Below are 27,548 nucleotides of genomic sequence, written 5' to 3'. Positions count from 1 at the left end.
AGGGATTTACACCCTAACATGACCAACCGTGTGTTTGCAGATCTGACACGGGCTGTGAATGCCTTGCCCCAGAACATGACTTCGCAGATGTTCAGTGCCATTGCTGCTGTGACAGGGCAGGGACAGAACCCCAATGCCACGCCAGCCCAGTGGGCGTCCAGCCAGTATGGCTACGGTGGCAGTGGAGGCGGCAGCAGCGCCTACCATGTATGTGTTTTCGGGGGATTCTTCCTGACGGGGAGGGAGGGGAAGGGGGGGAGCATCGTCTTTACCTACCATGTATGTGTTTCGGGGGATTCTTCCTGACGGGGAGGGAGGGGGGTGGGCAATCGTCTTTACCTACCATGTATGTGTTTTCGGGGGATTCTTCCTGACGGGGGGGGAGGGGAAGGGGGGGGAGCATCGTCTTTACCTACCATGTATGTGTTTCGGGGATTCTTCCTGACGGGGAGGGAGGGGGGTGGGCAATCGTCTTTACCTACCATGTATGTGTTTTCGGGGGATTCTTCCTGACGGGGAGGGAGGGGGGTGGGCAATCGTCTTTACCTACCATGTATGTGTTTTCGGGGGATTCTTCCTGACGGGGAGGGAGGGGGGGAGCAATCTTCTTTACCTACCATGTATGTGTTTTCGAGGGATTCTTCCTGAGGGGGAGGGAGGGAAGGGGGGGGAGCATCGTCTTTACCTACCATGTATGTGTTTTCGGGGGATTCTTCCTGAGGGGAAGGGGGGGGAGCATCGTCTTTACCTACCATGTATGTGTTTTCGGGGGATTCTTCCTGACGGGAGGGAGGGGAGGGAGCATCGTCTTTACCTACAGACTCAGATGCTGTAGACACCTTTGGCCATGCCCACCACCTGGAGCTTCCTGTGCTCAGGCCTAGGAACCGTCTCTTAACAGATGTTCCTTATCTCCAGCACATTTGACAGGGAAGGGAGTAAGAAGGGAAGGGCCTGTCCTTTGCACAGAGCCTGTGGGATGTCTGGAACCCTCAAGTCATCTGAGGTGTTAAAGATGGGTGGACAATTTTGTATGCTGGTGCTATCCTTGCTTTTCTTCACTCTCCCAAATAAATACCACTTCTGGTGGGTCAGCTGGGAAGCACTGTTCACAGCCAGTCTCATGGCCTGTCAGAGATTCACAATGAAGTCAAGCAAGCCCACACCATACCCTATTTCTTTGTCCACCCCTCTTTAGGTGTTCCCAACGCCAGCCCAGCAGCCAGTGGCCACACCACTAATGACCCCCAGCTACTCCTACACGACCCCAAGCCAGCCCATTACCACCCCACAATACCACCAGCTCCAGGCCAGCACCACCCCACAGTCTACCCAGGCCCAGCCCCAGCCTTCCTCCAGCTCCCGACAACGGCAGCAGCAGCCAAAGTAAGTCCATGGAGAGGGGCGCACACAGGCGGGTTACTAGTGTGTGTGTGTATGTGCCGTGTGACCTGAAGACTTAGCAGAAGCAGACATTCTGTGTCTTCTTAAATGCCAAGACCTAGGAGATGTGCCCATGGACAATGGGTTCTGGGGAAGAATGGGAAAGCAGGAGAGAGGCTGCTTCCTGTACGAGTCAGGTTCCTTCTGTAATCTCTGCTGTGAGTGGGGGGAAGGCCCTTCTCACAGATCACAGAAGAACCTAGTCTCTTAAGGCCCTTCCTTTCTGCTCCAGGTCCAACAGCCATGCAGCCATCGACTGGGGCAAGATGGCCGAGCAGTGGCTACAGGAGAAAGAGGCAGAACGTCGGAAACAGAAACAGCGGCTGACCCCTCGACCCTCTCCCAGCCCCATGATCGAAAGCACCCCCATGTCCATTGCTGGCGATGCGACCCCACTCCTGGATGAGATGGATCGGTAGGGGGCCTGTTCCTCGGACTCTGGTTACCTCTGAGGCTCCAAGAGGCCTGGCCACCCACAGCCTCACTCCCTGCCCCTCTTTTTTTTGTCCATAAAGTGGCATGAAATGACATTCTCTTTAATGGTCAGCCTGGATGGGTGGCAGGCTGGATGGCCTTGTGAGCTGGTGTGCACCAAGGAGCAGTTCTCCCACTCCAGACCTGTGCCAACCGCCTGTCCTGGGACCAGGCTGAGAGGGAGGAGAATGAAAGTGGAGCAGTCTGTAATCTCCCTGGAAGCCATTTTTGAGTTTCTGCCCTCACCTGACACAGGCTAGAATGGGGCATCAGGCTCGACTTGTACATGTCCCCAGCCTTCATGGGGAGACAATGCTATTTATTCAGTTTGAGGCAGGCGTGAGAGGAGGGTCCTGATGTCAGTACTTTGGTAACTGTCAAAATAGGACTGTGGGGGACATAAGGAGCAGTGTTGACCTGCCAGCCCTGCCTACCTATCCTCATCTACCCATGGCCACCTGCTTCTCACCTGTCATTTGAATAAACAGTGTTTCTACAGAGCACTTGCCGAGGCCTCTCTCCAGCTCCCTGCTCTGAAGGGTTGCTTCAAAGCAGTTTGAAACTCCAAAAGCTTCCCCTCATAATCCGTCAGAGGCCAGGATTCAGATTGTCTGTGGTCACCTCCCTGCTCTGAGCCCCATGACCCTGTGTGGACTTCTTACATCTTTTGTTAGCTGTGTTGATGTGGAGTCTCTAGCACAGGCTGGCCTTCAAGTTACAGTAATCCTGCTTCTGCCTCCTGAATGCTAGAATTGCAGGAGTGACACACGTGTGTTTAAGGGGTTTCTGGTTTGTTTTTCTTGGTTTTTGGTTTTTGAGACAGGATTCTCTGTGAGCCCTGACTGTCCTAGAACTCACTCTGTAGACCAGGCTGACTTCGAACTCAGAGATCCACCTGCCTCTGCCTCCTGAGTGCTGGGATTAAAGGTGTGAGCCACAACCCCTGGTTAATTTTAATTATGCATGTGCATGTGTGGGTGTATTCACAGAAGACCAGAAGAGGGCTTTGGCTCCCTTGAAGCTCGAGTGATAGGTGGCTCTAGCCACCATGCATGGGTATTGGGAACTCAGGTCCTGCTTCTGTCTTAGCTTGGCTGTCCCATCTGTGACCAAGAGGTGATGACACACATAGGGCAATAGGAAATGCTGGGCCAGGGCCGGGGCCACCAAACCATTGTGGTGTTCTCATCTTCTCACACAGTGGAGAAAAGTAAATCTGTGAGCCCCTGGGCACCCCTTCATTTCCCAGCTGTGCCTTGGTTCCTGACAGCCGCTGAGAAGTCAGTTCTCTGCCCAGAATGGTCCCCTCACCTGCTCACCCTCAGACACACAGGCCATGGGAGAGGGCTGTTTCCCACCCTCGCGCCCCACCCCCACCCCCCGGCTCAGGATCAGCCAGCCCCCTGGCTCTGCTTCCTTCCTTCCGCCGCCTTCTTTAGACTGCGTGTCTGGTTTCCCGTTCTGCACACAGGCTTCATCTCCTGGTGATTCAGTGTGGGAGAGTAAACCTCCCCCTTTGTCTCTGCTTGGGTCGCCACTGCCGCCTGCATTTGAGCTCATACCCGCTTTTCTTCGTCTTTTGTTGTGTTGGTGGGAAAGGGCTGGCCTGCTGCGGGAACGCTTTACTTTCTCCAGCATAACAGGTCTATCTGCTGCAAGGCTGGAAAAGGGCTGGGACTACCCCAGCTGGGAAGATCACGTCCTCCATGGTGCCACAGCCCATCCCTTGGGCCACTCGAGGAGGGAAAGGCAGGCCGAGTGAGTGGCAGGTTCCGTTTATTGAAGGTGGTGCTGCACAGTGCTGCCCACTACAGAATGGGTTTTCACACACAGCGCGGTCTCCCACACCCCATTCCCTCTCCAGATGATTCTGCCACCTGGTCCTAGGAGGGTTCTCTCTCCCTCCTACCTAACTTCCCATAGACATAGACTTCCTCCTTGAAAGCAGGATTGCCCCTTGAGTATCCCCTGACCCCTGGCCCCTTGGCTCTAGTAGGCCCAGAGCCAGCCACCTCCCACAAGAAGAGGCCCTGTTGGAGGGAGAGAGAATAGCAGTAGGGGTCAGTTACAGGCTTGATTTATTCACTCTGGTTGCCCTGGCCTCAGCTGAGATTGGGGTTGGACACTGGGGGAGATTTTCTCTTGCTCGTTTTCCTGGTTTGTAAGGTCTTTGTCCCATTCTTTTTGGCCTGGGAGGTGCTCTTCTCTCTCTTCTTGGGTGATGACTCCACAATATCTTCGCTGGAGGGCTCCTTTTTACCCCGTTCATAACTGTCCTCACTCTCCAGCTCTTCCCGACTTTCTGGGCTGGACTCTGATGTCCTGACTAGTTCTCTTGGGCTTAGTGATCGGCTCAAGTCTGGAGGGGAAGACTCTGATTTTGCCGGGCTTTTCTTCTTAATTATCTTGCCCTTGACTTTTTTCTTCAACTTTGCCTTTTCATCCACTATCTCATCCTCGTTGTCTTTCTCCTTCTCCTTTTTCTTCTTTATCTTCTTGATGGCCTTGCCCTCCTGACTCTTCTCTGTGGGGCTCTCAGAACGCCAGATGGTGATGGGCGCTGCTGAGTCGGGAGTCCTGGAGACCAACCCGACGTCTGGGTCAGTAGGTACGGCAGTGGGGCACAACTGAGTTGGGATGGAAGGTGGGGTCTCTTCCTCCTCCTCCTCTTCATCCTCTTCATCCTCCTTCTCGTGTAGGTTATCTGTCCTACACACATGATGAATGGGATGGTGGATTACTGCCACAGAGAGAGGCCTGTAGCCTTTGCACCTGGGGGGAAGGGACAGGAAGAAATTCATGGAGCTGAAGCAGGGCACTCTGGAGTCCTGTCCCCATAGCCAGCTGGCACTCACCAGCTGTACCAGATCCGCTCCACACACTCTTCCTCTGGGATGAATTCAAAGCAAGGGGTATGGATGATGTTGAAGCAGGTTGAGCCCCGATCTCTGGAGCAGGTCGGGCCTACATCTCGGGATCTGCTACTATTTGTCTTCCCTGAGCAGTCTTTCAGCCTGCACACACCAGACTCTCAGCTTGGCTCCCATACCTCCATGACTCCCCAGGGGCCCAGAGGGACAGCCAGCTGCTTCTGGGCCTGGCCCAGGCTGCCAAGAGAGCTCCCCATTCATTGTTCTCGGAGCAGAGCAGGGTTTAAAAGCTGGGGCTAGGCTGGCAGCACCAGGCCAAAGCTGAAGAGGGAAACCTGAAGGGAATGGGTCCCCCATGAAGGGGGCCCTCACCTAGAGTCACAGTCGCAGTGGCTGACCGCGTGCATGTGCCGGTTGTGGTGGCCACAGTCCAAGAAGGGGTGGATGATATGTCCAGCACACTGCTGGTGTTTCCAGCAGCACCTGTCAGTCTCCTGGAGTTCACCTGAGGGAAGAGGGGTCTAGGTCATTTGGAGGCAGCCGGGCACACGTCAATCTTAATGCTTCACCAAACTTCTCTGCCACCTGGTTCCCCCCAACAACTGTTACGATCAGAGGTGATGACCCTTGCTGTTCTGGGTCACCTTTATCTCTCCTGTGGATCCGACTGCTGGTCGTCACCAGCCACCACACTCCACAGTGCCAGGTAGGGAATGGCCATGTCTTTGTGTCTGGCAGACAAGCCCACAGTGGCAGCCTTGGTTCTGACACCTGCCCCTGCACAGGCCCAGGTGGCCTCTGGTGCCGTCCACCCAAATGGCACAGGGTGGTGGTTAGGCCTCTACAGCATGCTCCCTGCATGTTCTGGCTCTTCCATCTGCCTTATTTCTCCTCCCAGCCCCCTCCCCTCCCCTCCCCCTCCCCCTCCCCCTCCCCCTCATTCCGTCCCAGCTCTTTACTCATCAAAGTCAGTCTGGACTGGAAGGTGCTCAGCAGCTGAAGGTAAAGAACTGACTGCTGCAGGCTGTCCTCTGACCTCCACAGATTGCCAAGGTGCCACACCCACACAAGTAAGTCTTTTTAAAAATTGCTTTAAGCAGGGTGGTGGTGGTGGCTCAGGCCTTTAATCCTAGCATTCAGGAGTCAGAGGCAGGTGGATCTCTCTGATTTCAAGGCCAGCCTGGTCTACAGAGTGAGTTCTCGGTCAGCCAGGGCTACACAGCGAAGCCCTGCCTCCCAGGAAGGGGGTGGTGCTTTAAACATCACCTTCTCCTCCCAGAACCACAGAATGCTGGACAGCCTGCCGTAGCCTATGGCAGTCTGTGGATTAGGCAACATGATTACTGGATCCCTTTTCACAGGCACGGGGAGAGGATGCCTCCAGGGCTAGGGAAGGTTCCCACTTCTTACTGAGCTACTTGAGTTTTTCATGGGGCTCCCAGTGTTTCATCTCTGACCTTGCTTAGGGATCCAGGCGAACCCTGATTTCCCTCTGCTCCTATCTAAAAGTAAACATGCCTCTCAACAGCCCTGCCTCCTGCCCCACGGAGACCCTCCAGCAGAAAGTCATTGACCCAGGCAGAGGGTACGGAAGCCCAGGTGTCTGTGTCCATTAAAGTGCATGAGAGAGAGGACAGTAAGTGGTCTGAGGCTTTCTCCTGCAGGCCTTCCCTTTCCCCCACAAGACTGAGGCTCCCAAGTTTCCACAGGACCCCTCACCCACTTTCTCTTGTGCCTTTTCTCCCCAGGGAAGTAAAGAGTGTGCACAGGACCTTGTTAAATTAAGGCAAAGGGCAGCAGGGAGGCATATGCTCGGAGCCTGGAGCCCAAGGCTTGGCTCTTTCACTTAATAGGGTAACTAACCTAAGACAAATTACTTTTCTGAGCCTCCCTTATCCACAGAATGGGTCAGGGATAGCTATTATGCAAGGTTAGGAGGACTCAGTTCATGTGTGTACCATAAATTATTCTTCAAAGTTAAGGAGTGATCAGGACTCAAGGAAGGGGCTTCTCTGGCACTGTAGAAGACAAGGTAAGAACAGGACAGCTGGGTCCTCCACCGTGTGACATGGTCCAGGGGACCACGCTCAGGTCGTCAGGTTATCAGCAAGCACCTTTACCCATGAGTCATTTCACTGGACCCTGGGGCATCTGGGTAATCCCATCAAGATCCCTGCCCTCCGCCAAGTGTTAGCTCTCACAAGTAAGGGGTAATGTAGCCTCTGGGGGCCATAGGTCCCCTGGACTCACCTTCAGAGGAGAGGGAAGACACATCACTGCTGGACTCCACACTGGCCAGATGTCCTCTCCTCCAGCTGGGCAACCTGCTTATATCTGAGAGAGCACAAAATGGCAGCAGTGACAGCAGCCGCCTCCCCGAGCATTCAGTCACTAACCTTCCTAAGATGGGTGCTGCGCCCAGACACAGACTGGGCATGCAGGGATTTAAAAACCAAGCTGCTGTTCTCCAGAGGCTGAGAGGGGCAAGGAGACAGAGGCGAAGAGGTCCATGGCATCAGTGTGGTGAAAATGGGGGAGGGGGGTGGGCACCTGCCAAGACAGGAGGGTGAAGAGCTTCAGTGGGACTAACTGGAGGGACTGGGCAGGGAGGGCAGTGCCACAACTTATCCCAGGTGTGTGGAGCCTGGTCAGAGGGTGGCCCGGGCAGACCACAGGTTTGTAGGGTTCCATAGGATGGACCCCATGGCCTCATGCATGCTAAGCAAGTGTTCTGCTGCTGAACCATAGGGTTAGCTTGTTAGGAATTAGAGAAGCATCTTAGAGGAAGCACCCTCCTTAGGACGCACTGTCGAAGACACAAAAAAAAAAAAAAAAAAAAAAAAAAAAAAAAAAAAAAAAAAAGCTGTCGAGACACTGTCATCCCAGCACCTAGGAGGGAGAGTCAAATGTTCAGGGTTATCCTCGGCTACATACTGACTTGAAGGCCAGGCTGGGCTACATGAGACCTTTAAAAAGAACGAAAGAGAAGCCAGGAATAGTAGCCCACGCCTTTGGTCCCAGCACTTAGGAGGCGGAGGCAGGTGGATCTCTGTGAGTTTAAGGCCAGCCTGGTCTACAGAGCCAGTTCCAAGCCAATTGGTTATGCAAAGATCACTTTCTGAAAATTCTTAAACCACTACTGTTCCCCTCTGTCCTCTGCAGATAATGTCACAGTAGCTGCCTAGCTGCCTGTGGCTCCCTCTATCTGCTACTTCAGCCTGGGGAAGAGGTGCCCCAGGGTCCTAGTGCCCCAAGCCTGTCTAATGTATGGAATGTTACCTCCCTCTTTACTGTTTTTCTCCGTGACAGGCTACAAACATTTTCTTTCTTCTTTTTTTTTTTTTTTTTTTTTCAAGACAGGGTTTCTCTGTTTAGTCCTTGCTGTCCTGGAACTTACTTTTTAGACAAGGCTAGGCTTGAACTCAGAGATCTGCCTGCCTCTGCCTCCTGAGTGCTGGGATTAAAGGAGTGTGCCACCACTGCCCAGCACACTATGAACATTTTCAAATGGGACACTCCTCCAAAACTTTTTTTTTTTTGCCACTTCTTTTTGTTTTGTTTTTTGAGACAGGGTTTCTCTGTGTAGCTTTCCTGGATCTCGCTCTGTAGACCAGGCTGGCCTCGAACTCACAGAGATCCGCCTGCCTCCAACACTTTTTCTCCTACATGCATATTCCCCCTTTCTTTTCCAAGTCAAGTTTATTCATTCACTGACATTCACCAAACAACTCTACTAGGCAGTGATGAAGGGGGCCGTATAGCCCCACCTTCAGTGGGCTCAGACCCCCTTCCTTCTCAGTGGTCTGCTAGCAATTTCTCAATAGCCGGCCCCGGCCCCGGCCCCGGCCCCGGCCCCGGCCTTTTTCTCTTAACTAATAACCAATCTCTCCCTTGCAAACTGTTCCTTGGACTTCCATGAAAGCCCTCATCTTTAACTGTTGGGAGACAGGGTTTCTCTGTGAAGCTGTCATGGAACTCACTCTGTAGACCAGGCTGGCCTCCAACTCATAGAGATCCACCTGCCTCTGCCTCCCTAGTGTTGAGATTAAAGTCGTGCACCACCATCAATCACCAGCTTGATTTTTTTTTTAATTTTTTTGTGTTGTATATTCTAGATATTAATCCTCTATCAGATGCATTGCTAGCAAAGATTTTTCTCCCATTCTTAGGCTGTCTCTTTACTTGATGAACTGGTTTTGTTTTGTTTTGTTTTGTTTGCCACATAGAATTTTTTTTTTTACTTCCATGAGATCCCATTTGTCAATGGTTGATCTTATTTAATGATGGACTTTTGTCACATTCAGAAAGTCCTTCCCTAATGCCTTTTCTTCAGGTAGATTCAGAATTCCAGGTCTTACATTAAGGCCTTTGATCCATTTGGAACTGGTATCGTGCAGGGTGAGAGAGCAAGACTAGCTTCATTCTTTTACATGTGGCTATCCAGTGTTTCCAGTGCCTTTTCTTGGAGAGGCTGTCTTTTCCCTGGTGTGTATTTTTGTCTACAGTTAGGTGGCCATAGCTACATGGGTTTATATTGTTGTTTTTTGTTTTTGTTTTTTGAGAAAGCGTTTCTTTGTATAGCCCTGGCTGTCCTGGAACTCAGAGAGATCTGCCTGCCTCTGCTTCCCGAGTGCTGGGATTAGAGCTGAGGATTGAACCCAGAGCCTTGCAAGCGCTCTACCACTGAACTAAATCCCCAACCCAACAAACTTTTTTTTTTAGGGGGTGGTTTTCGAGACAGGGTTTCTCTGTGTAGCTTTGCACCTTTCCTGGAACTCACTTGGGAGCCCAGGCTGGCCTCGAACTCACAGAGATCTGCCTGCCTCTGCCTCCCAAGTGCTGGGATTAAAGGCGTGTGCCGCCACCACCCAACACAGCTTATTTTATTGTATTCTATTCCATTGATCTATGTGTATATTTTGAGCAAGTACTATGTTGTTTTTGTTGCTATGGCTTTGTAGTATCACTTGAACTCAGACATGGTGATACCTCCAGCACCTTACTCAGGATTGCTTTAGCTGTTAGCGGGTTTTGTACTTTATTTTTCTGTTTCTGTGAAGAATGGCATTGAAATTTTAAGTTGGATTACATTGAATCTACAGACTGTTTTTGGTAAAATTTGCCATTTTCATAGTATTAATTCTTCCAACCCATATAAATGGGAGGTCTTTCATCTTCAGTGTCTTTAGTTTCTTTACTCAGTGTTGTGAAAGTTTCAGCCGTTGAGTCGCTTCCTGGATCAGGCTTATCCCCAGAGTTTCTTGTTGCTACTTCAGGTAATTGTGAGTGAGGTTATTTCCTTATTTTTCCCACATTTATCCTGAGCCTATGTGTGTGGGCATGCACGCCACAGTGTGCATGTGGAAGGCAGAGGACAGCCTGCAGGGGTCAGCTCTCTCCTTCCTCCATGGGGGCCTGAGGACCAAACTCCCACCATCAGGCTTGGTGCCTTTACCTGCTGAGCATCTCACTACTTGATATTTGTTTCTGTAATCTAATTTTGTAACCAGCCATTTTGTTGAAAGGATCAATTATACTACATTTTTCTGGTGGGATCCTTCTTGTCTCTTATGTATAGGGTCTTCTCTCCAAATAATGATACATATTTATGTCCCTTTTATTTCCTTCTGTTGTCATATTGCTCTAGCTAAGACTTCAAGCACTATTATGAAGAGTGGAGATAGCCGGGCGGTGGTGGCACACACCTTTAATCCCAGCACTCGGGAGGCAGAGCAGGCGGATCTTTGGGAGTTCGAGGCCAGCCTGGTCTACAGAGCGATATCCAGGAAAGGCGCAAAGCTACACAGAGAAACCCTGTCTCGAAAAACCAAAAAAAAAAAAAAAGAAAGAAAAGAAAAAGAAAAAAGAAAGAACAAAAAGACTACCTCTCACCTTGGCTGCTCTCCTGACGTTTTCTGACAGTTTACAGTGTTAGGGCTGGAACCCACCCAAGCGAAACAATTCCCAACCGAGCCACTGCTGGCTCAGCTGCAGACTGATTTTCTGAGTATGCACAGCCAATAATAGTCTCTTGAACATTCCCAACGTATCTTAAAAAATTATATCCCAAACCAGGTGGTGGTGGTGCACGCATTTAATCGCAGCACTTATGAGGCAGAGGCAGGTGGGTCTCTGTGAGTTCAAGGACAGCCAGGACTACACTGAGAAACCTACTCGAAAAAGCAAAAGAATAGAAAAAAGAAATTGTGTCCCCCCACACACACACAGACCTATCAGCTTCCCACCACCTGTGCATTTCCTGTATCTTATCCTTTTCAGAAAGCAACGGACATTTCAGCTAGAAGTCAAGGGCTAATCCTCTCACTTCCATGCCATCTCAGCCATCACTGTCTACCCTTGTACCTTCCGGTGCCTTCGTTTGGAGCCCTGTCATCTCTTGTTTGTCTGTTTGTTGTTTTTGAGGCTGAGTCTCACTGTGCAGCCCTGGCTGGCCTGGCTCACTTACCTCTGCCTCCTAAGTGCTGAGGTTAAAGGTTTGAGCCACAAAGCCAAGCTCAACCTCCAACATCTCTGACCTAGGATACAGCCGTATCTTCCTGCCTGGTCTCCCCACCTCTGGTCCTCATCCCTTTCTTCAGTCCTCCCCATACGGCCAAGTTGAGTTTTGTAGACTATCAACTGGCCTACCACACTTCTTCCCCTCTTACCTGCCTGCCATATGCTGGAATTGTAGGCATGTGCCACCAGGCCTGGCTTACATCCTGCCTTCACAATGCAGTGCTGGGCTTTTATCACGCCCTTAGGATCCAGGACCTAGTTCTTTCCTTGCCGACAGTTCTTCCCACCTCTCACTTTACCATTCTCTCTCCCCTGCTGCTCTCCCAAGTGCTGCCTGCTCAACTCACTGGGAAAAGGTTGCTCATGATGGCACACATTTGTAATCCAAGAACTTGGTAGGCTGAGGCAGGAGGGCTAACCTGGGCTATACAGCAAGACATTGTCTCAGATAAACACCAATCTATCCAAGTGGAATTAACTGTATGCTTTATGTGCCCACTGACCTGCTGCCATAGTTCTAGGAACTGTGACATTCCTGTATTTACTTAAGAATAATAACCATATTTCATCTGACTCCATATGCAGAGAGCCATGGAGATAGCTCAGTCATTGTTAACTGACTGAGTGTATATGTTCAGTCTCCCGCTGGAATGCATAAATTCACTATTTGAGCCTCAGAGTCTGTTCCTGGTTCAAACCTGGGTACTGTGTTTTATCTTTTTATATATTTATTTTTGAGACCATTTCACATAGCCACAGGCTGGCCTAGAATTCCCCAGTTAGTGCAGGCTGGCCTTGAATTTATAGTAGTTCTGCCTTGTCCCAAGTCCTGGAATTACCGACATGAGCCACCTTGCTCACTTTATTTATTTACTTATTTATTTTGACTGGAACTGTGTTTTAGAAGAAGTAGGGGAAGTCTCTGGTAATCAGATTCAGGGTTTCATACATGCTGAGCGAGCATTCTTACCTATAAGCTGTGACCCCAGCCCCCAGCTCTCCTGGGGGAGATTCCCAGGATGTACATGCTCACAGTGCTAGATCCTAGAGTGGGCTTTTAAAGTGTGACTTCAAATCTAAATTGTATAGCTAGGGACCCAGACCCAGACCCAGAGAGGCTAAGTAGCCTGCCCAGGATGAAAGGTAATAGACAGTAGAGGCAGGAGGAAAGCACTGGTCTTCTTGGCTCCCTAGCCAGTGCGCTTTCAGTCCTGTGTTCTTTGTTGGCTCCAGAGACACATAAGCCAAAGGTCATCCTATGCCGTAAGCTCCAAAGCCGAGTCTTAAAACTAGATTCCGCTCCCTATCCAGTCATCCCCTACAACACTCGCTTTTAATCCCCAACCTTGCTAATTCCTCACTGCTGATTTTTCTTAATCCAAATCCACAGCTTCCCCTCTTCAGTCTGAATCCTAGTCACTCTAGTAAGGGCCTGTGCCTAGGTCAGGATCAAACTACGCTGGTTTTCCTGCCTCCTGTCACTCTGAACAGGCCTTGTAGATGCTGACACCCACCATCAGCTGTATGGGAGGGAAGTAGGGAGGATGGAGGAGTGGGATTTAGAAAGGCAGCCTGCCCCTTTGTCTGCAGAGGATGGAGGGGAGCTGTGACCAAGGCAGCCCTCCAGAGCTCCTGCAGCAGAATGAGGACGAATAATAGCTTGAAAGGAAGAGAAACGCTGTGGTCTCTTCCTTGGGACAGGTAGCAAGGGTCAAACTCAAACTCACTGGTGATGCTCATTTGTAGAGGATCCTCCTTGTCCTGCGAAGCCCCTCCCCTCCTGTGAGGCCCAGAGGATGGGCACAGAGCAGCCAAAAGGAGACAGTGTGAAGAGAGGAGAAACGAGGAAACAAAGTAAGAGAAGGGTGCAAGGGGCATTGAGTCTTCTCCTGGGAAATGTCTCCCAGGCTCAGGCCCCATCTTAGAAGTGATTGTGATGTCACTTGTGGAATCCTCAAACTCCTTCCCGCACTCAAGGTCAATGGAACCGATCGCCCATCCCCGGCACCAGGGTGAGCAATGGGCCGGGGACGGGGGGGATGGTGTTTGCCGGAGCCTCGCGCCTCTGGGGCAGCGGGCTAGGCCAGCGGCTGACTGCAGCCTAATGCTCTGTAGTTGCGCCTTGGCACGGGAGCGATTGCTCCTGGCCAAGGCAGGCGATCTTACAGAGCCCCGCCCAGCCGCGCCCCCAGCCTTCTGCCCCGCCCCTTTACCGGTGCTCTCGCTCTTGTCCCAAATGTCAGTTTTGCAGCCAGGCTTTTCCTCAGTCCATCTTTTAATCGTTAGTGTCGTCCTGACCCACATCGTTGTCAGCCCAGTTCTTCCACAGGACTCTACCTCGTAGAGTTCAACGTTGAACCTCAGCGTGGTGGAGCCCTCGGCCCAGCTGTAAACTCCAGTCCAGCCCCTAGCTCCGCCTCATGCTTACCCAACTCCCAGCCCGCCTCCCCCCTCCCCGTCTTCCAGCCCGGGTCTAAGCGTCAGTCGTGTTCTTCATCCGGGATTTCCAGCTCCTTCCAGGTCCCTTTCGTCACGCCCTTAACGCCAGTACCTGCTTTTGCCTTTACATTACAGACCCAGCACTCAGTCGCATGCTAGCTCTCCCTGGTCCCTACTTCTAGAAAAACCCGACAGAAACCCCCGCCCCCAGCAGGTACTGGCCCCGCCCCTTTCAGTCTCCAGCAGCTTTGCACTTGGGGACCCGCCCCGCCTTCCAGGGCGAGGCCCGGGCATCCACAAGGTCCGCCCCTGACAGTTCAGAGAGTAGTCTTCTTGAACGTGGATTGCGGGTGTCCTGGCTTTGGTTCCCTTTGATGACATGATGGCTCTCCTCCACTGTGTATGGTACCTCCCCACACTCCACTAGACCATCCACTCCAGCTCCCCTTCCTCCAGTCCCATAGGCCACTTGGTTCTGGGCCCCATACAGCTAATTCCCCTGTTTAGTCAGTGAGGTGGCCTACGTTCATGGTAACTTCATCCCAGTACACACCCTTTACATCCTCAAACACAGCATGTACACTAGTATATCACACACAAGGACGCCAAGACGACACACAGTACACAGACCTAATTTAACAATGTGTGCACCCACCCCCCACACATGCAGATCACAGAACTCTACACGCAGGCCTCCGGGAGCACTCCAGTACTGAGGTTGCTTCTCACATGCACACTGAATTAACCAGCTCTGTACAAGGCAGAACCAGAGCTGTGGGAGCAGAGATGGAAAAAAGGTACAAGACAAGTGGATGAGAGATGCTTCGCAGATATTCCACACAGCTTATCTGTCAGTTTCCCTCCAAGCAGCTTCCAAAACCAAGATACGTGTGCCTCAAAAAGCATAGGACAGGGCTGGAGAGATGGCTCAGCGGTTAAGAGCACTGATTGCTTTGCCAGAGGTCCCAGGTTCAATTCCCAGCACCCACATGGCAGCTCACAACTGTCTGTAGCTCCAGTTTCAGGGGACCTGACAACCATGGCAAAACACCAATGCACATCAAATACATTTTAAAAAATATTCTTGGGGTTGGGGATTTGGCTCAGTGGTAGAGCGCTTGTAAGCACAAGGCCCTGGGTTCAGTCCTGAGCTTCAGAAAAAAGAAAAAAAATATTCTTTAAAAAAAAAAAAAAAAAAAAACAAGCTGGGTGGTGGTGGCGCACGCCTTTAATCCCGGCACTCGGGAGGCAGAGCCAGACGGATCTCTGTGAGTTCAAGGCCAGCCTGGGCTACCAAGTGAGTCCCAGGAAAGGCGCAAAGCTACACAGAGAAACCCTGTCTCAAAAAACCAAAAAAAAAAAAAAAAAAAACAGACATGATGGTGCTAGGCTTTTTTTGTGTGTGTGTGTGTGCATTGGTGTTTTGCCTGTATGTTAGTTTGTGTGAGAGTGTTGGATCCCGGTTATAGACAGTTGTAAACTGCCATGTGGGTGCTGGGAATTGAACCTGAGTCCTCTGAAAGAGCAGTCATTGTTCTTAACCACTGAGACATCTCTCTAGCCCTAGTGCTCACCTTTAATTCAAACACTTCGAAAGCAGCTCTGAGTTTGAGGCCAGCCTGGTTTTCATAGTGAGTTCTAGGACAGCCGGGATTATGCAAAGAGACACTAAGTCAAAGGAGGAAAAAATAAAAAAAATAAAAAGCAGGGACAAGGCCAGGTGTGATGGCATTGTGCCTTTAATCGGGAGGTAGAGGCAGGTGGATCTCTGAGGTCCAGGTCATGGGGCTAACCATGAAACCCTATCAAAAATAAACATAAACCCGAGGCTCCTCCTTCCCCACGAGTATTTAAGCCATCAGGACTGCTTGAGAGAGACTCTCAGATAAGCTGAACTGGCTGGAAGAAAGACCCTACAGCCTATTCAGCTGCCTGAAGGCTGTGCAGCAAGCTCCAGGTTCCATAAGCTGGCACTCATACTGGGGTAGCTTTTGGTGATGCAGCTGAATCTGAGACATCTTGAATATTATTATAGGACCAGCCTTAATAATATTCTCCCCAGGGGCCCAGAAGAGAAACTACGAATGGTGAGAATTATTTTCGGGAAAAGAATCTAAGTACACTGAGCTCTTTGTCCATCTACTTTATTCCTCTGGGATAAAATCCTATCTACACAGCTCCAGTTCTGTTCTCGTGCCTGGCTCCTTTCTTGCCTGATTTCTCTCCATATTTATCTACTGTTCCCTCTAAGTTCTATCTTAATTCTCTCATCTTAGTTCTGCCTCATCTAGGTTCTTCTCATCTCTTTCTTACCCAACTGGTACTTCCCCATTTGGCTCTTCCTCATCTTCCATCTCGTCCTCAAGTTCTCCATCTAGTTCTCCAGTTCTCTTCTCTGTCTAATTGTTCTCTGAAGATGAAACTGCCTTTTTATCCCTTTGACCCCTATCTCTCCAAGGTATCTCTGCTCCTGCCGTTTCTGGCAAGTGTGCTCCATCACTAGGCAACTTGGCTAGGCAACTTCTATCACAGCTAGATGTACCTGTAAGTTGGAACCCTTTAGTTCTGAGTTAATTGTTAAGGGTGGATCTAAAACTAGAGATAAGACTTTGGAAAGGAGAAGGTTAAGTTTAGCACATCCGCCAGACCTTCTCAAACAGATAGTCTGGATGTTTAAGTCTGTTCTTAGAGAGTACAGAGAGATCTCTGATAAGATCCTTTCGGTGTCCCTCTGGGTATGGTCCTGGCCAGATGCTGCTAATACAACAATTACAGAAAGGCCTGAAATTAGGGGTCCTGACTGCGATACTGCTCAGGTTATCTAAATATTCCTTTAGTAGAGGGGAGATTGTGCCCAATAAATGATGAAAAAGTTATAATAGCACACAAGAAACTCATTGCAGGAAACAGCTGATAATCAAAAGCCAAATATCACCAAGACTCCTTGAGTCTCAGCTTACCTCTGGAAGGCCCTTGGCTTCTCCCAGGTATTAGCTTTGTCATAATCAGCTGAAATCCCACTTCATATATTTTTACAGCTTGCAGCATAGACACTCACCGATACTCCTGTAAGTAACCTAAATAAAACTCATGGGTTCACCAACTTGGACTTAGAAGATACATATGCTTACTGTCATCAGTTCCTAACTGGGACGACAAATAGAGGTTTGATCATGTCTCTCCCTAGGGACACTGTCACACAGTACTCAGGTACATAGTCATTTCTAGGTCAGGCTGGCCTACGAGAGACCCTTGCCTCAAAGAGAGGAGGAGACAGAGAGGAAGGAAAGAAGACAAATGATAAAGAATAAAAAGGGAAATTATTCAAATTTTAGCCCAATGTGAATCTAAAGGATACAATAAGTCCTCTAAAACCTGGTCTCTGAGTGTGTCAGCCAAGTGTGAGCCCTGTCTCAGCAGGCAGGAATGGACAGAATCTCCACAGGGTTCCAGTCCCTAAAGCACTCCATGTCCCTACTCATTCCACATTACCCCCTGAAAAGGACTCCATCGCAGAACATGCTAATAACAGATTTTAATGCATAAGGCACAGTATAAGGCTCGAATTATTAAGCATCATCATACATAACGGGCCCAGCGGGCTGAGCAAAAGCAGCAGGAGCACTAGCCCCCACCAGGCACCCTGGAGAGCCCCAGAGGGGTCAAGGGTCATCCAGTCTTTGGCATGGTGCCTGGGGGTAGGAAGTGACTAGCATGGTCCCAGTAACCCTCTGGTTCTTTGGTCTGGAAAACGTCAGTGCAAACGTCCAGAGGTTGAATTCTGAAGCAGTCAGTGTGGCACAGTGCCCCAGGAATGGGCAGTTTCTGGGCAGTCCTCACTCTTCAGGGACAGCAGGTGGCCTTTTTCTTGCTGGCAGTTAGGTAGAGGTTTTTGTCATCACTGTTGATGCCTGGAAAAGGGTGGGAAATGTATGAATGAAGCAGGATTGGAGGGGCCTCCCCTTGCTCTCTGCCACCTCCAACCCGGGAAGCACTTACGGACAACATCCCCAATGCGCCGAGCCCCTGATTTCTCCAGCTCAGCAAGGACATTGGCCTCAAAGGTCAATGCTGCCACACGGAAGAAGAATTCCCGGACATTCTCACCTGACATGGGGAGCAGAAATGGTTGCTCAGGGGAAACAGTATGCCTAGAACACTGGACCCAGCTCCAGATGTGGGAGTAAGAGGAGAGGTGAGCAGGCACACCGCAGAAGGCTGGGGTCCCCAACTCACCAGTGAGGGAGGACACTGCCCAATACTCAGCCTTCATCTCTTGGGCCACCTTGAGGGCATCCTTCTCCATTAGGGAATACTGAGCAGGAGTCTGTGAGAAAATCGGCATCAGATTGGTCGTGGGTCCCCTCACCAAGTTGGGAAGGTTCCCCCGCTGGTACACTCACACTCAGGTCTTTCTTGGAACCCACAAGGAACAGGAGCACGTTGGAAGGGTCATTCTCCTTGAGTGCGTCAGCGAGCCACTGCCTGCCACAGATGGTGGACAAACAGTCAGAAATGAGTGAGCCCGACAGACCCCATCCACCATCTTCCCAGTAATCTCCAGTTACTAGCTCTGGGTTTTCTCTTTGCGCCCCCACCTGGATGACTCAGAGGATTGATCCCAGTTCCCCATGTATTGCTGGCAGGTGCTCTACCGCACAGCTACAGACGCACCCTCTTTTTCTGACCACCTTCTCGAAACCCTCCCTGGACTTTCCCACCGGGTTCCGGGCACCCTCACATACTTGTATGCTCCAGGGATGCCACGTCATTCAGATTGAAGACGATGATGATGGCTGAAAGAGGGACAGAAACAGCTCCAAGGCTGGCAGAGAGATAGTTGCCTGAGGCTCGTTTTCCCTACCCCCCAGCTCTACTTGGAAGCTCGGATGTGCTCGCTCCCAGACTGCCTGCATTCCAGGGCCCAAGGCGAACGTACCTTGGGCTCCCCGGTAGTAAGTGGAAGCGATGCATTTGAACCTCTCCTGCCCAGCAGTGTCCCAACTGGAAGACAGAAGAGTAGGACCTAGATAACAGGGTGTGGGCAGCAGGGTGACCAGGCGAGCTGGAAGGGGTGGACGGGACACTCACAGTTGGAGACTGAAGGGGACACCCAACACTTCAAATCGCTCCATCTCAAAATCCACCCCGATGGTGGCCTTGTAATTTTTGTCAAAGGTGTCTTTGCAGAACCTGGGGAGGCACCAAGGAGCCTGTAGCACAGCCCAGCTTGTTAAGACTGACCCTGCTGTGTCCTTGCCCAGCCAAGCTCCAGCACCCGGTTACCTATTAATGAGACAGGTCTTCCCCACGGACAGGTCTCCCACAACGATGACCTTGGATATCTTAAATCTGCTGGACAGAGGAAGTGAACGTCAGCTTTTCACTCTAGGGGGTTCTAATACTCTTACTGGGTCTTAGTGGCACCTACGCAGAAAGGTACATGACCATCGACAGCAGGCCTCCCTGGGAGCCTGGAAGGTCCTGCACGGACGTGCTGCGGGGAGCAGTGTTCAACATTAGGGACTTTCACCCTCTCTCTTTCCCTGGGGTGTGTGCGTTGGGGAGAGGGGGTTGGGAGGGGTCGTGATGGCTCAGGGTTTTACACACATTCGACAAATGCTCTCCCTCTTTCTCTGAGCTGCTCACACCCCAGCCTAGAGACTCTGTGGATGGTGTACGACCTCCCCATGGTGAATGCCTTCTCCATAGGCTCGAAACAACCTCGTTGGGAGGAAAGGGGAGAACATCAGAGCTGAGGCATGCATAACCACGTAGCCTCAAAGGGGTCATTCGAATACCTTCAAAGTCTCTTGAGTATTTTCTTTTTTAGTTAGGGGTGTCCCTAACTCACCCCACGGTGCCTGTCCGGTGCTCCTGGCAGGCGCAAGTGACGCGGGGGTGGAAGTCTTTGCGCACGTGCAAAGCGGCCTCCTTCCTCAGGCACTGAGAGGGACATTGTGAGAATGGGGCTTTTGTCCCGCCACCAAGCAGCCAGAGGTTGGGGGTAGGGTGGGAAGTGGACCACCCAGGAACAGCGGGCCTTGCTGGGCGACAGGGCTGGGCCCAATCCAACTGCTCGGCTGCCACCTCTCCCCGCCCACGCTCCGCTACAGCCAGAGGCCCGACGTGGCCCTGGTGCCTACCTGGGGCAGCTCCGCCAGGACGCGGTCCCTCCGCACGGGCGCCAGGATGTTCATCTTGTCTGCGGCCTTGGGGGGCTCCCCGGGAAGGTGCGGAGGCCTGATCCGCCCCGGCGGCCCGGGCCCGTGGGGACCCGACGATCACCCGCGGCCGCGGGGTACCGACAATCACCCGGGGCCACGGGGAGCCTGCAGGAGCCCTCGGCCTCGGAGACGCTACGACCACCGCGGGCCAAGGGGACGAGACGATCACCCCGGGTCTGGGAGAGCCTACAATTACGCGAGCCCGGGGCGTTCCGAAGACCACTCGGGGGCGGGAAGACCCCCCTGCCGCTAGCTGTGGGCGGGGAGTCGCGTCCCGGGGAGCCCGGGCCCTCGTGGACCCTACAATGACACGGGGTCTGACAGCCCCTACGATAACGCGGGGCCGCGAAGACCCGACGACAACTCGGGGCTGGGATGGCCCTACCATAACAGAGCGGCCTGGGGGCTCGGGGCCGCCCCGCCACACCGGGTCAGTGCGCGCAGGGGCGGCGCTGCCGACGCCCGCCAACGGGGAGAGGAGGGGGCGAGGGCCCTGGACCCGGGGCGAGCGAGGCCTGCCGTCCCACTCCGTTCCCACTCCGCGAACGCTGTAACACGATCCCCGGAAATTCCTGGAGAAGGGCCGCCCCCTGCCCCGCACCCCGCCGCTCCGGGGCTTGCAGCCGCCCCAGTCGCGGCCTCGCCACCCCCCTCTCTCCTTCCGCGCGCTGCCCGGGCTCTAGCTCGCGGGCCAGACTCCTTACCCCACACCACGACTGCCTCCACCCAGGAGCCTTTCCAGACTGGGATCCCCTAAACCTCTCTCCCCCTTCATCTCCCTGTCGGGGCTGCATCTTCCTTGGGACCCCTTACCCAACGGAACTGGTGATGGGGAACCGGTGCCTGTAGCGCAGCATCTGGCAAGCCCCAGAAAAGGGGGAGAGAAGGGGCCCAAGGAGAGGCGGCGCTTCCCTCCACGACTCCAGGCCTGGAACATGACTCATAGAGTCTGCCCCTGCTTGCCCTTCTGCACCCAAGAGGTGGGACGAAGCGCCTAAAGGGGGTGCCAAGATCAGAACGAGGTGTCCACTAAGGACCAGACATCTCAGATCTGCTGTTTTCCCCGTCGAGCCTCCTACGGAAGAGGATGAAGAAGTGTTAGGTAGACTGGAATTCCTCATCACAATTCTGGGACTCTAAGAGTCCCTTCTAATACCAGTGTTCACTCCCCCCCCCCCCATTAGAACAGTCAAAACCAAAACAACTTTTACTTTTTGCGCGCCGCACAGACACATTCACACACACACACACACACACACACACACACACACGAAGAGAAGGAGAAGGAGGAGGAGAAGAAACTGTTATACGTCTGGAGCTAAATATGAAGATGCGAAGGTGAATGGAACACAGTCCAAGACAGGGACGACCAGTTCAGAGTTGAAGACTGTGAAATTACTCACAGGAAAAACTAGGTTAGCCTAGAGCGGTGGTTCTCAACCTGTGGGTCGCTGTCTCTCTGGGTCACCTAAGACGATCGGAAAACACAAATATTTACATTACGACTCATAACTAGCAAGATTACAGTTGTGATGTAGCATCGAAAATTATTTTATGGGCCGGGCGGTGGTGGCACACGCCTTTAATCCCAGCACTCTGGAGGCAGAGGCAGGCGGATCTCTGTGAGTTCGAGGCCAGCCTGGGCTCCAGAGTGAGTCCAGGAAAGGCGCAAAACTACACAGAGAAACCCTGTCTGGAAAAACAAAACAAACAAAAAATTTTTTAAAAAAATTTTTTAAGAAGATAATTGCAGGCGTCTCCATGACGGGTAAGGTGACCTGCTGACGTCCCACGCAACCTAAGTCAGAAGCTCATTTGTTTGTAAAAGGGGGACCTGTAGAGCCCCTATTGCCTTGCTTGCTGACCTTGACCTTGATATCCTTCCTATACTAATTCCCTGCTGGGTTCCACCTTCCTGAATGCTTAAGGGAAGTCCTTGGCTGTGTATCCTGCATAATGGGCGTTAACAGCCTAGATGTAAGATTGTAAAACATTGGTAGGGAGCTTCTGCCCTCCGGGGTTCTCCCATTGTGCTGTAAGCCTGTATTCAAGACCTCCTCCCTCCTTCAATAAATGGCATTCGGCATTAAAAAAATAAATAAAAAGAAAATAATTTTATGGTTGGAAGTCACCACATGAGAAACTGTAAAAAAAAAAGCTACTTTAGGAGTATTACTAAAGTCTAGCAAGCTGGCTCACACCTGTGATTCCAGCATTCATGAGACTGGGCTACAGAGTGAGATTTTTGTCAAAAAATAAAAAAACTGGATGTGGTGACCTCTGCACTTGGAGGCAGAGGCAGGCAGATCTTTGTGAGTTTGAAGCCAGCCGGATTTACTTAGCAAACTCCAGGCAATCCAGAGCTGGATATTGAGATCCTGTCTCAAAAAATGGAAGGCCAGGTGGGTGGGAAGAGGAGCACTGGGAAGAGGAGGCAGGCAGATCTCTGAGTTCAAGGCCATCCTGATCTACAAAAAAAGTAGGTCTGGAGAGACAAGACAGTTAAAGGATTAAGAACGGTGCCTGCTCTTGTGAAGGGCAGGGCTTCTGTTCCCAGTACTACTTACATGGCAGCTCACAACCCCATCAATAACTCTAGTTCCAGGGGAGTGTACACTTTCTGCTGATCTCCTCTGGCACCAGGCACAGATGTTCACAGACATACATGCAGGCAAAACATTCATACGCATAAAATAAAATTGCTTTAAATATTAAGTACTATAGAATGATTCAGCAGTTAATAGCATAAGCTTTTTTTTTTTTTTTTTTTTTTTTTTGGTTGTTGTTGTTGTTTTGAGACAGGGTTTCTCTCTGTAGCCTAGGCTGGCCTGGAACTCAGACATCCTCCTGTCTCTACCTCCAAGTGCTGGGATCAATAGTTTCCACCACCACTGCCCAGGTGTACATGCTGTTCTTATAGAGGACCTGAGTTCAGTTCCCAGCACCCACATATAGTAGTTCACAACCACCAATAACTCCATGTCCAGGATATCTGAAACCTTCTGCTTTTCTGGGCACCTACACACAGGCACACAAATACAGACAGACACATGTAAGTAAATAAAGCCTTAGGGCCAGGTGGTGGTGGCACACGCCCTTAATCTCAGCTCTCAGGAGGCAGAGGCAGGCAGATCTCTGTGAGTCCAAGGTAAGTTCCAGGACAGTCAAGGCTACACAGAAAAACCCTGTCTCAAGAACCATCCCCTTCCCTCAAAAAACTTTATATTTGTTTTTGATTTTTCTAGACAGGGTTTCTCTGTGAAGTCCTGGCTGTTCTAGAACTCACAGAGATCCACCTGTCTCTGCTCTGCTTTGCCTCCCGAGTGCTGAATCTTAAAATTACAAATAGACTGTGCTGGGCCCAACCTCCCACCATGCTCCGGCCACTGTGGTAATAATTATTACTTTAAATTCGACATTTCTCCTGATCTCTCTGGACACTCTCACAAGTTTTTCCCAGGCCAGAGTGGATGGCTATTAATATATGGAGAAGTTAGAGAAAGTCCTGTTCTAACATCATACAGCTTTGCTTCTCTTCTACCTGTGTCGCATTGCATTCTATGTGTACTTTGTTTATTTGTAGTGATAGTCTCGCTTCATGTAGTGTTGGCTGGTCTGGAACTTACTATGTAGAACAGGCTAGCCTTGACTTTGTGTCCACCTTTTGTCTCAAGAGTGCTGGCATTATAGATGTGGTCTACGAAGGCTTCAATCTATCTGTCTATCTATCTATCTATCTATCTATTTTTTTTTTGAGATACACTTTCACTACATATACCTGGCTAGATTGCAAATTGCTATGCAGACTAGGCTGATCCTGAATTTACAGAGATCTGCCTGTCTCTACCTCCTGGTGCTAGATTAAAGGTGTTTGCCACCACACCAAGCTACAAATTATATTTAGTTCTTGTTTTTTTTTCCTTTTTTTGAGACAGGGTCTTTCTATGTAGCGCTGGCTGTCCTGGATCTTGCTATGTAGACTAGGCCAGGTTTGAACTGCTGGAACTAAAGGCATGTAGAGTCCACAATCAGCTTTAAAATTCTTTTTAATACTGTCTATGTGTGGGTATGTGTCCACAGAGGAATCCAACTCAGGTCGTCTGAAAAAGAAGTACATGATCTTTTTTTTTTTTTGAGACAGGGTTTCTCTGTGTAGCTTTCGAGCCTTTCCTGGAACTCACTCTGTAGCCCAGGCTGGCCTGGGCCTCTTGAGTGCTGGGATTAAAGGCGGGCACCACCACCGCCTGGCGAAGTACATGATCTTAAGCTTCTTTCCAATTTCCCAAATTGTATTTTTCCCAGTTGGTAGTGTTACTGGCTTCTAACACTGCAAATCTCTTCCCTAAGGCTGGAAATTGCTCAATGAAGTGGCAAGGACCAGACTCAACCAGCTGGTGCTATATCCACCCACAGACTTAAGCCTAGAGAAATACACTTGGATCTTTTAAAAACTACTAATCCCAAGAAAAACCTTGCGTCCGGGTGAAAAAAAAAAACTACAACTCCCATGAAGCCTTGAGGCCTTTCGAAGGGACGAGTGACGCATGCTTGATGTCACGTTGGGAAATTAAATGGAACTGTAGTTCCCAGGAAGCGGCACTTTACGGATCACCCAATCAGCGCTATGCATAAACTATCGCGAGGCTTTGATGAGACTTCATCCTATAAGCTCATGGGAACGAGAATAAGCAACCCTTTTCGCCAAGATGGCGCCGAAAGCGAAGAAGGAAGGTGTGTTGCGGCATGGGGCTGTGGCGGGTTGGCCCGGGAGATCGGCACGGCGGACTCACGGGGAAGATGCCCACTGGGCTAAGCCATGGGGGACTTGTTCTGGAGCTACTGTCGCGATTAGGCCCCCCCCACTGCGGTGTGTGAGCACCGCGTGCGCCCAGCCGCATGGGCTGCTTCCCATGGAGGGAGTCGGAGAGGCGACCCAGCCGGCATCCCTTGCCACTGATAACCGAGCGGTTGGCTTTGGGGAGCTACTTAACATCCACAGGGTGGCGCTCCGTGTCTCCAGACCTATAAAGGATGCCCCCTTTTTTTCCCCCCCGTTATTCCGGGGTTCATTATCTTCGCTTGCCAGTATCGTGCATATGATGGAAAAAACTTAAAGTCTCCTGAGACCTATGATGTCTTCAAAGGAACCACTGATGCGCGTGTTGACAGGGCCGCCGGAAGGGATCGATTTATGAACGCTGCACTCCAGTTAACATTTCCTTCTCTCGCAGCTCCTGCCCCTCCCAAAGCCGAAGCCAAAGCGAAGGCCTTGAAAGCCAAGAAGGCGGTGCTGAAAGGCGTCCACAGCCACAAAAAGAAGAAGATCCGCACGTCACCCACGTTCCGGCGGCCCAAGACCCTGCGGCTCAGGAGGCAGCCTAAATATCCTCGAAAGAGCGCGCCCAGGAGAAACAAGTCAGTACTGACCCCAAACCTACTAGTATGCCCTAGGGCACTAGGGTTGGTAATTTACTACCCACGTGATAGCTTACCTTATCAATGTGCTTGCTGTTCTGGTGGAAGCGTGAGATCTTTGTATGTTAATTATTAACGTGATCAATATTTGAAAGTCTGCTTCAAGGAGATGCTGCTTAGGGTTCCAAGTGTCATGGCATTTCGTGAGAATGAGGGGAGTGGGTTGGTTAATTTATCTGCAATGGGCAGTGATGACCTAATTAATCTTGTGTAGAGATAAACTTTCAATTAACTATCACATTTTAACACTGTTCAAAGGACGTTTGGAGAAAAAGATAAAACGTGTTTACTGAAGAACACATAGGGTTGTGTATGTGGGGGAAGTTCTTCAGAGTCACCTCATTTTCCTGTTTGGACATAGAATTTTGTCTGATATGAGTCCTGACCTATCTTCAAAACAAAAGTTGGCCAGGTGTAGTGGCACACGCCTTTAATCCCAGCACTCGGGAGGCAGAGATAGGTGGATCTCTTGAGTTCGAGGCTAGCCTGGTCTACAGCGTGAGATCTAGGACAGGCACCAAAACTACCCTGTCTCCGAAAAGAAAAAAAAACCCTTAAAGTAGTTGGATGAGAAAAGCTTGACTCCTCAGAATTTCAAGGAAAAGTCTCCTGACTTTTCAGGTTATCCTAAGGTTTAGACTAGCTGTTGACTTTTGGGCTGGGGATGTAGTTCATTAGGTAAAGCTGTTGAATTCCTGGATTCAGTCTCCGGCACTACATAGGTCCTGTGTGATGGTCAACCTGTAATGCTTGGAGGTTGAGGCCAGAGTATCTGAAGTTCAAGGTCATCTTTGGGCATGTGATCTATGGGACCCTGTCTCAGACCATGAGGGGTGTGTGTGAACTTGGTGGCTCTTGGATTTGAATATAGCTTGTCTACATTGTAAGGCCCCATCTCAAAAAATAGTCTGTAGAGCATAGCCAACCTTTTAACACAAGTTTCTCTTGTCTTTTTGGGGGGGGGGGGTGCGGAATCTGTCCTAGTAAAGTGCTAACATGGAACTCCAGTGGGTGAATGTGCATGAATTAAGCATGATTTTCTAGTTTCTTCAAAGTGTGAGGACCCTTAAAGTCTAGAGAACAGACAAGTTTTGGCTCTAATGTGGAGTCTACCCCCAGGAGGGTTCAGGTGCATGTGATGACATTGTTTAGCGACCAAAGTCTGAGAGAAATGATTGCTATTATTGTCTGATGCACCTACTCTCCTAGATTTGGGTCCCAAAGTGTAGCTCCTCTTGAACCCCGGGCCCAGGGCAGGTTACTCCATTTTGTTCTTCCCATCCATGCTAGGCTTGACCACTATGCCATCATCAAATTCCCCCTGACCACTGAGTCAGCCATGAAGAAGATAGAAGACAACAACACACTTGTGTTCATTGTGGATGTCAAGGCCAACAAGCACCAGATCAAGCAGGCTGTGAAGAAACTCTATGACATTGATGTGGCCAAAGTCAACACTCTCATAAGGTGAGTGGTCCCTGGCAGAAAGCCTGTGTGGGTTCACTAAACTGTCCTGCCTTTCATGGTGACTCTTAGACCCCTCTGCGCAAATGATGGAAAACTCAATGTTTGGAAAAGAATGACACCAGCAAAGGAACCACTGATGCAGCAGAGGGGTGACGGCGGAATGTGGGAGGGCTGGGGTCTGTGAGAGCATCCAACTGAGGCTTCCTTCTCCACTCAGGCCTGATGGAGAGAAGAAGGCATATGTTCGGTTGGCTCCTGACTATGATGCTCTGGATGTTGCCAACAAAGTAAGCATCCTATCCACAGTCCATTCTCTTGTGTAGATGCTCTATCTACACTCAATCCTGCCTTCTCTCCTAGCAAGCCTCACCCTCCCCATCTTGCCATCCCAGGTCACCCAACCTTAAACATTCCAGCTCCACAAACATACCTTTTTGTTTGTTTGTTTGTTTTTCAGATTGGGATCATCTAAACTGAGTCCAGCTGGCTAATTCTAAATATACTTTTTCACCATAAATAACGCTGCTTGTCTTTTTTTCAATTTCTAATTGGGCTGGTGACATTGTCATTCTGTGTATGCACTAAGGTAATAGTGCTTATATATGGTGGGTCCTGGGGAAGCCCCCAGCTCTGA

The 27,548-nt window shown here is 50.6% G+C and overlaps 4 protein-coding genes and 3 non-coding genes across 20 annotated transcripts in view; 5 read left to right on the top strand and 2 right to left on the bottom strand.

Moving 5' to 3' along the window:
- Positions 1-2,420, top strand: part of Supt6h (SPT6 homolog, histone chaperone and transcription elongation factor) — a 40,987-nt gene extending 38,567 nt beyond the window's left edge. The window contains 3 exon segments of the mRNA XM_028866875.2: positions 41-207; positions 1,199-1,386; positions 1,676-2,420. Coding sequence (XP_028722708.1) covers positions 41-207; positions 1,199-1,386; positions 1,676-1,862 — 542 coding nt within the window. The 3' untranslated portion in view covers positions 1,863-2,420.
- Positions 2,421-3,676: 1,256 nt separating this feature from the next.
- Proca1 (protein interacting with cyclin A1) lies at positions 3,677-13,925 on the bottom strand. 4 transcript variants are annotated; one of them, XM_028866869.2, is made up of 5 exons: positions 13,520-13,925; positions 7,038-7,121; positions 5,160-5,292; positions 4,773-4,931; positions 3,677-4,689 (listed from the first exon to the last, which is right to left on the bottom strand). In XM_028866869.2, exons 1-5 carry the CDS (start codon positions 13,608-13,610, stop codon positions 4,020-4,022), a joined length of 1,137 nt encoding a protein of 378 aa, XP_028722702.1. In that variant the 5' UTR covers positions 13,611-13,925; the 3' UTR covers positions 3,677-4,019. The 4 variants fall into 4 exon arrangements, with proteins under 4 accessions (XP_028722702.1, XP_037056858.1, XP_028722703.1 ...); XM_037200963.1 differs by lacking the exon at positions 13,520-13,925 and adding an exon at positions 13,034-13,450; XM_028866870.2 differs by lacking the exon at positions 4,773-4,931 and having other exon boundaries at positions 13,520-13,923.
- A 3,340-nt stretch (positions 13,926-17,265) lies between these two features.
- On the bottom strand, positions 17,266-21,158 carry Rab34 (RAB34, member RAS oncogene family). 11 transcript variants are annotated; one of them, XM_037201011.1, is made up of 11 exons: positions 20,786-21,047; positions 19,892-20,104; positions 19,600-19,691; positions 19,032-19,100; positions 18,837-18,938; positions 18,685-18,749; positions 18,491-18,541; positions 18,149-18,230; positions 17,982-18,072; positions 17,745-17,852; positions 17,266-17,656 (listed from the first exon to the last, which is right to left on the bottom strand). In XM_037201011.1, the coding sequence occupies exons 2-8, from the start codon at positions 19,943-19,945 to the stop codon at positions 18,151-18,153; spliced, it is 513 nt and encodes a 170-aa protein (XP_037056906.1). In that variant the 5' UTR covers positions 19,946-20,104; positions 20,786-21,047; the 3' UTR covers positions 17,266-17,656; positions 17,745-17,852; positions 17,982-18,072; positions 18,149-18,150. The 11 variants fall into 11 exon arrangements, with proteins under 11 accessions (XP_037056906.1, XP_037056907.1, XP_037056905.1 ...); XM_037201012.1 differs by having other exon boundaries at positions 19,032-19,097; positions 20,786-21,038; XM_037201010.1 differs by having other exon boundaries at positions 19,032-19,097; positions 19,892-21,147.
- A 3,437-nt stretch (positions 21,159-24,595) lies between these two features.
- Positions 24,596-27,434, top strand: Rpl23a (ribosomal protein L23a). Its single transcript, XM_028866873.2, has 5 exons — positions 24,596-24,703; positions 25,204-25,387; positions 26,738-26,914; positions 27,132-27,201; positions 27,372-27,434. Exons 1-5 carry the CDS (start codon positions 24,679-24,681, stop codon positions 27,384-27,386), a joined length of 471 nt encoding a protein of 156 aa, XP_028722706.1. The 5' UTR covers positions 24,596-24,678; the 3' UTR covers positions 27,387-27,434.
- On the top strand, positions 25,063-25,131 carry LOC114691618. Its single transcript, XR_003734230.1, has one exon. It is a non-coding gene; the product is annotated as a small nucleolar RNA SNORD42 (small nucleolar RNA).
- LOC114691622 lies at positions 26,576-26,645 on the top strand. Its single transcript, XR_003734233.1, has one exon. It is a non-coding gene; the product is annotated as a small nucleolar RNA Z17 (small nucleolar RNA).
- LOC114691620 lies at positions 26,992-27,056 on the top strand. The gene has a single exon (XR_003734232.1). It is a non-coding gene; the product is annotated as a small nucleolar RNA SNORD42 (small nucleolar RNA).
- Positions 27,435-27,548: the final 114 nt, after the last annotated feature.

This window comes from Peromyscus leucopus, chromosome 8b (assembly GCF_004664715.2).
Source record: "Peromyscus leucopus breed LL Stock chromosome 8b, UCI_PerLeu_2.1, whole genome shotgun sequence".
Lineage (NCBI taxonomy): Eukaryota > Metazoa > Chordata > Mammalia > Rodentia > Cricetidae > Peromyscus > Peromyscus leucopus.
Note: the sequence above shows the minus strand (reverse complement) of the source record. Positions and strands in the feature narration are given on the sequence as shown.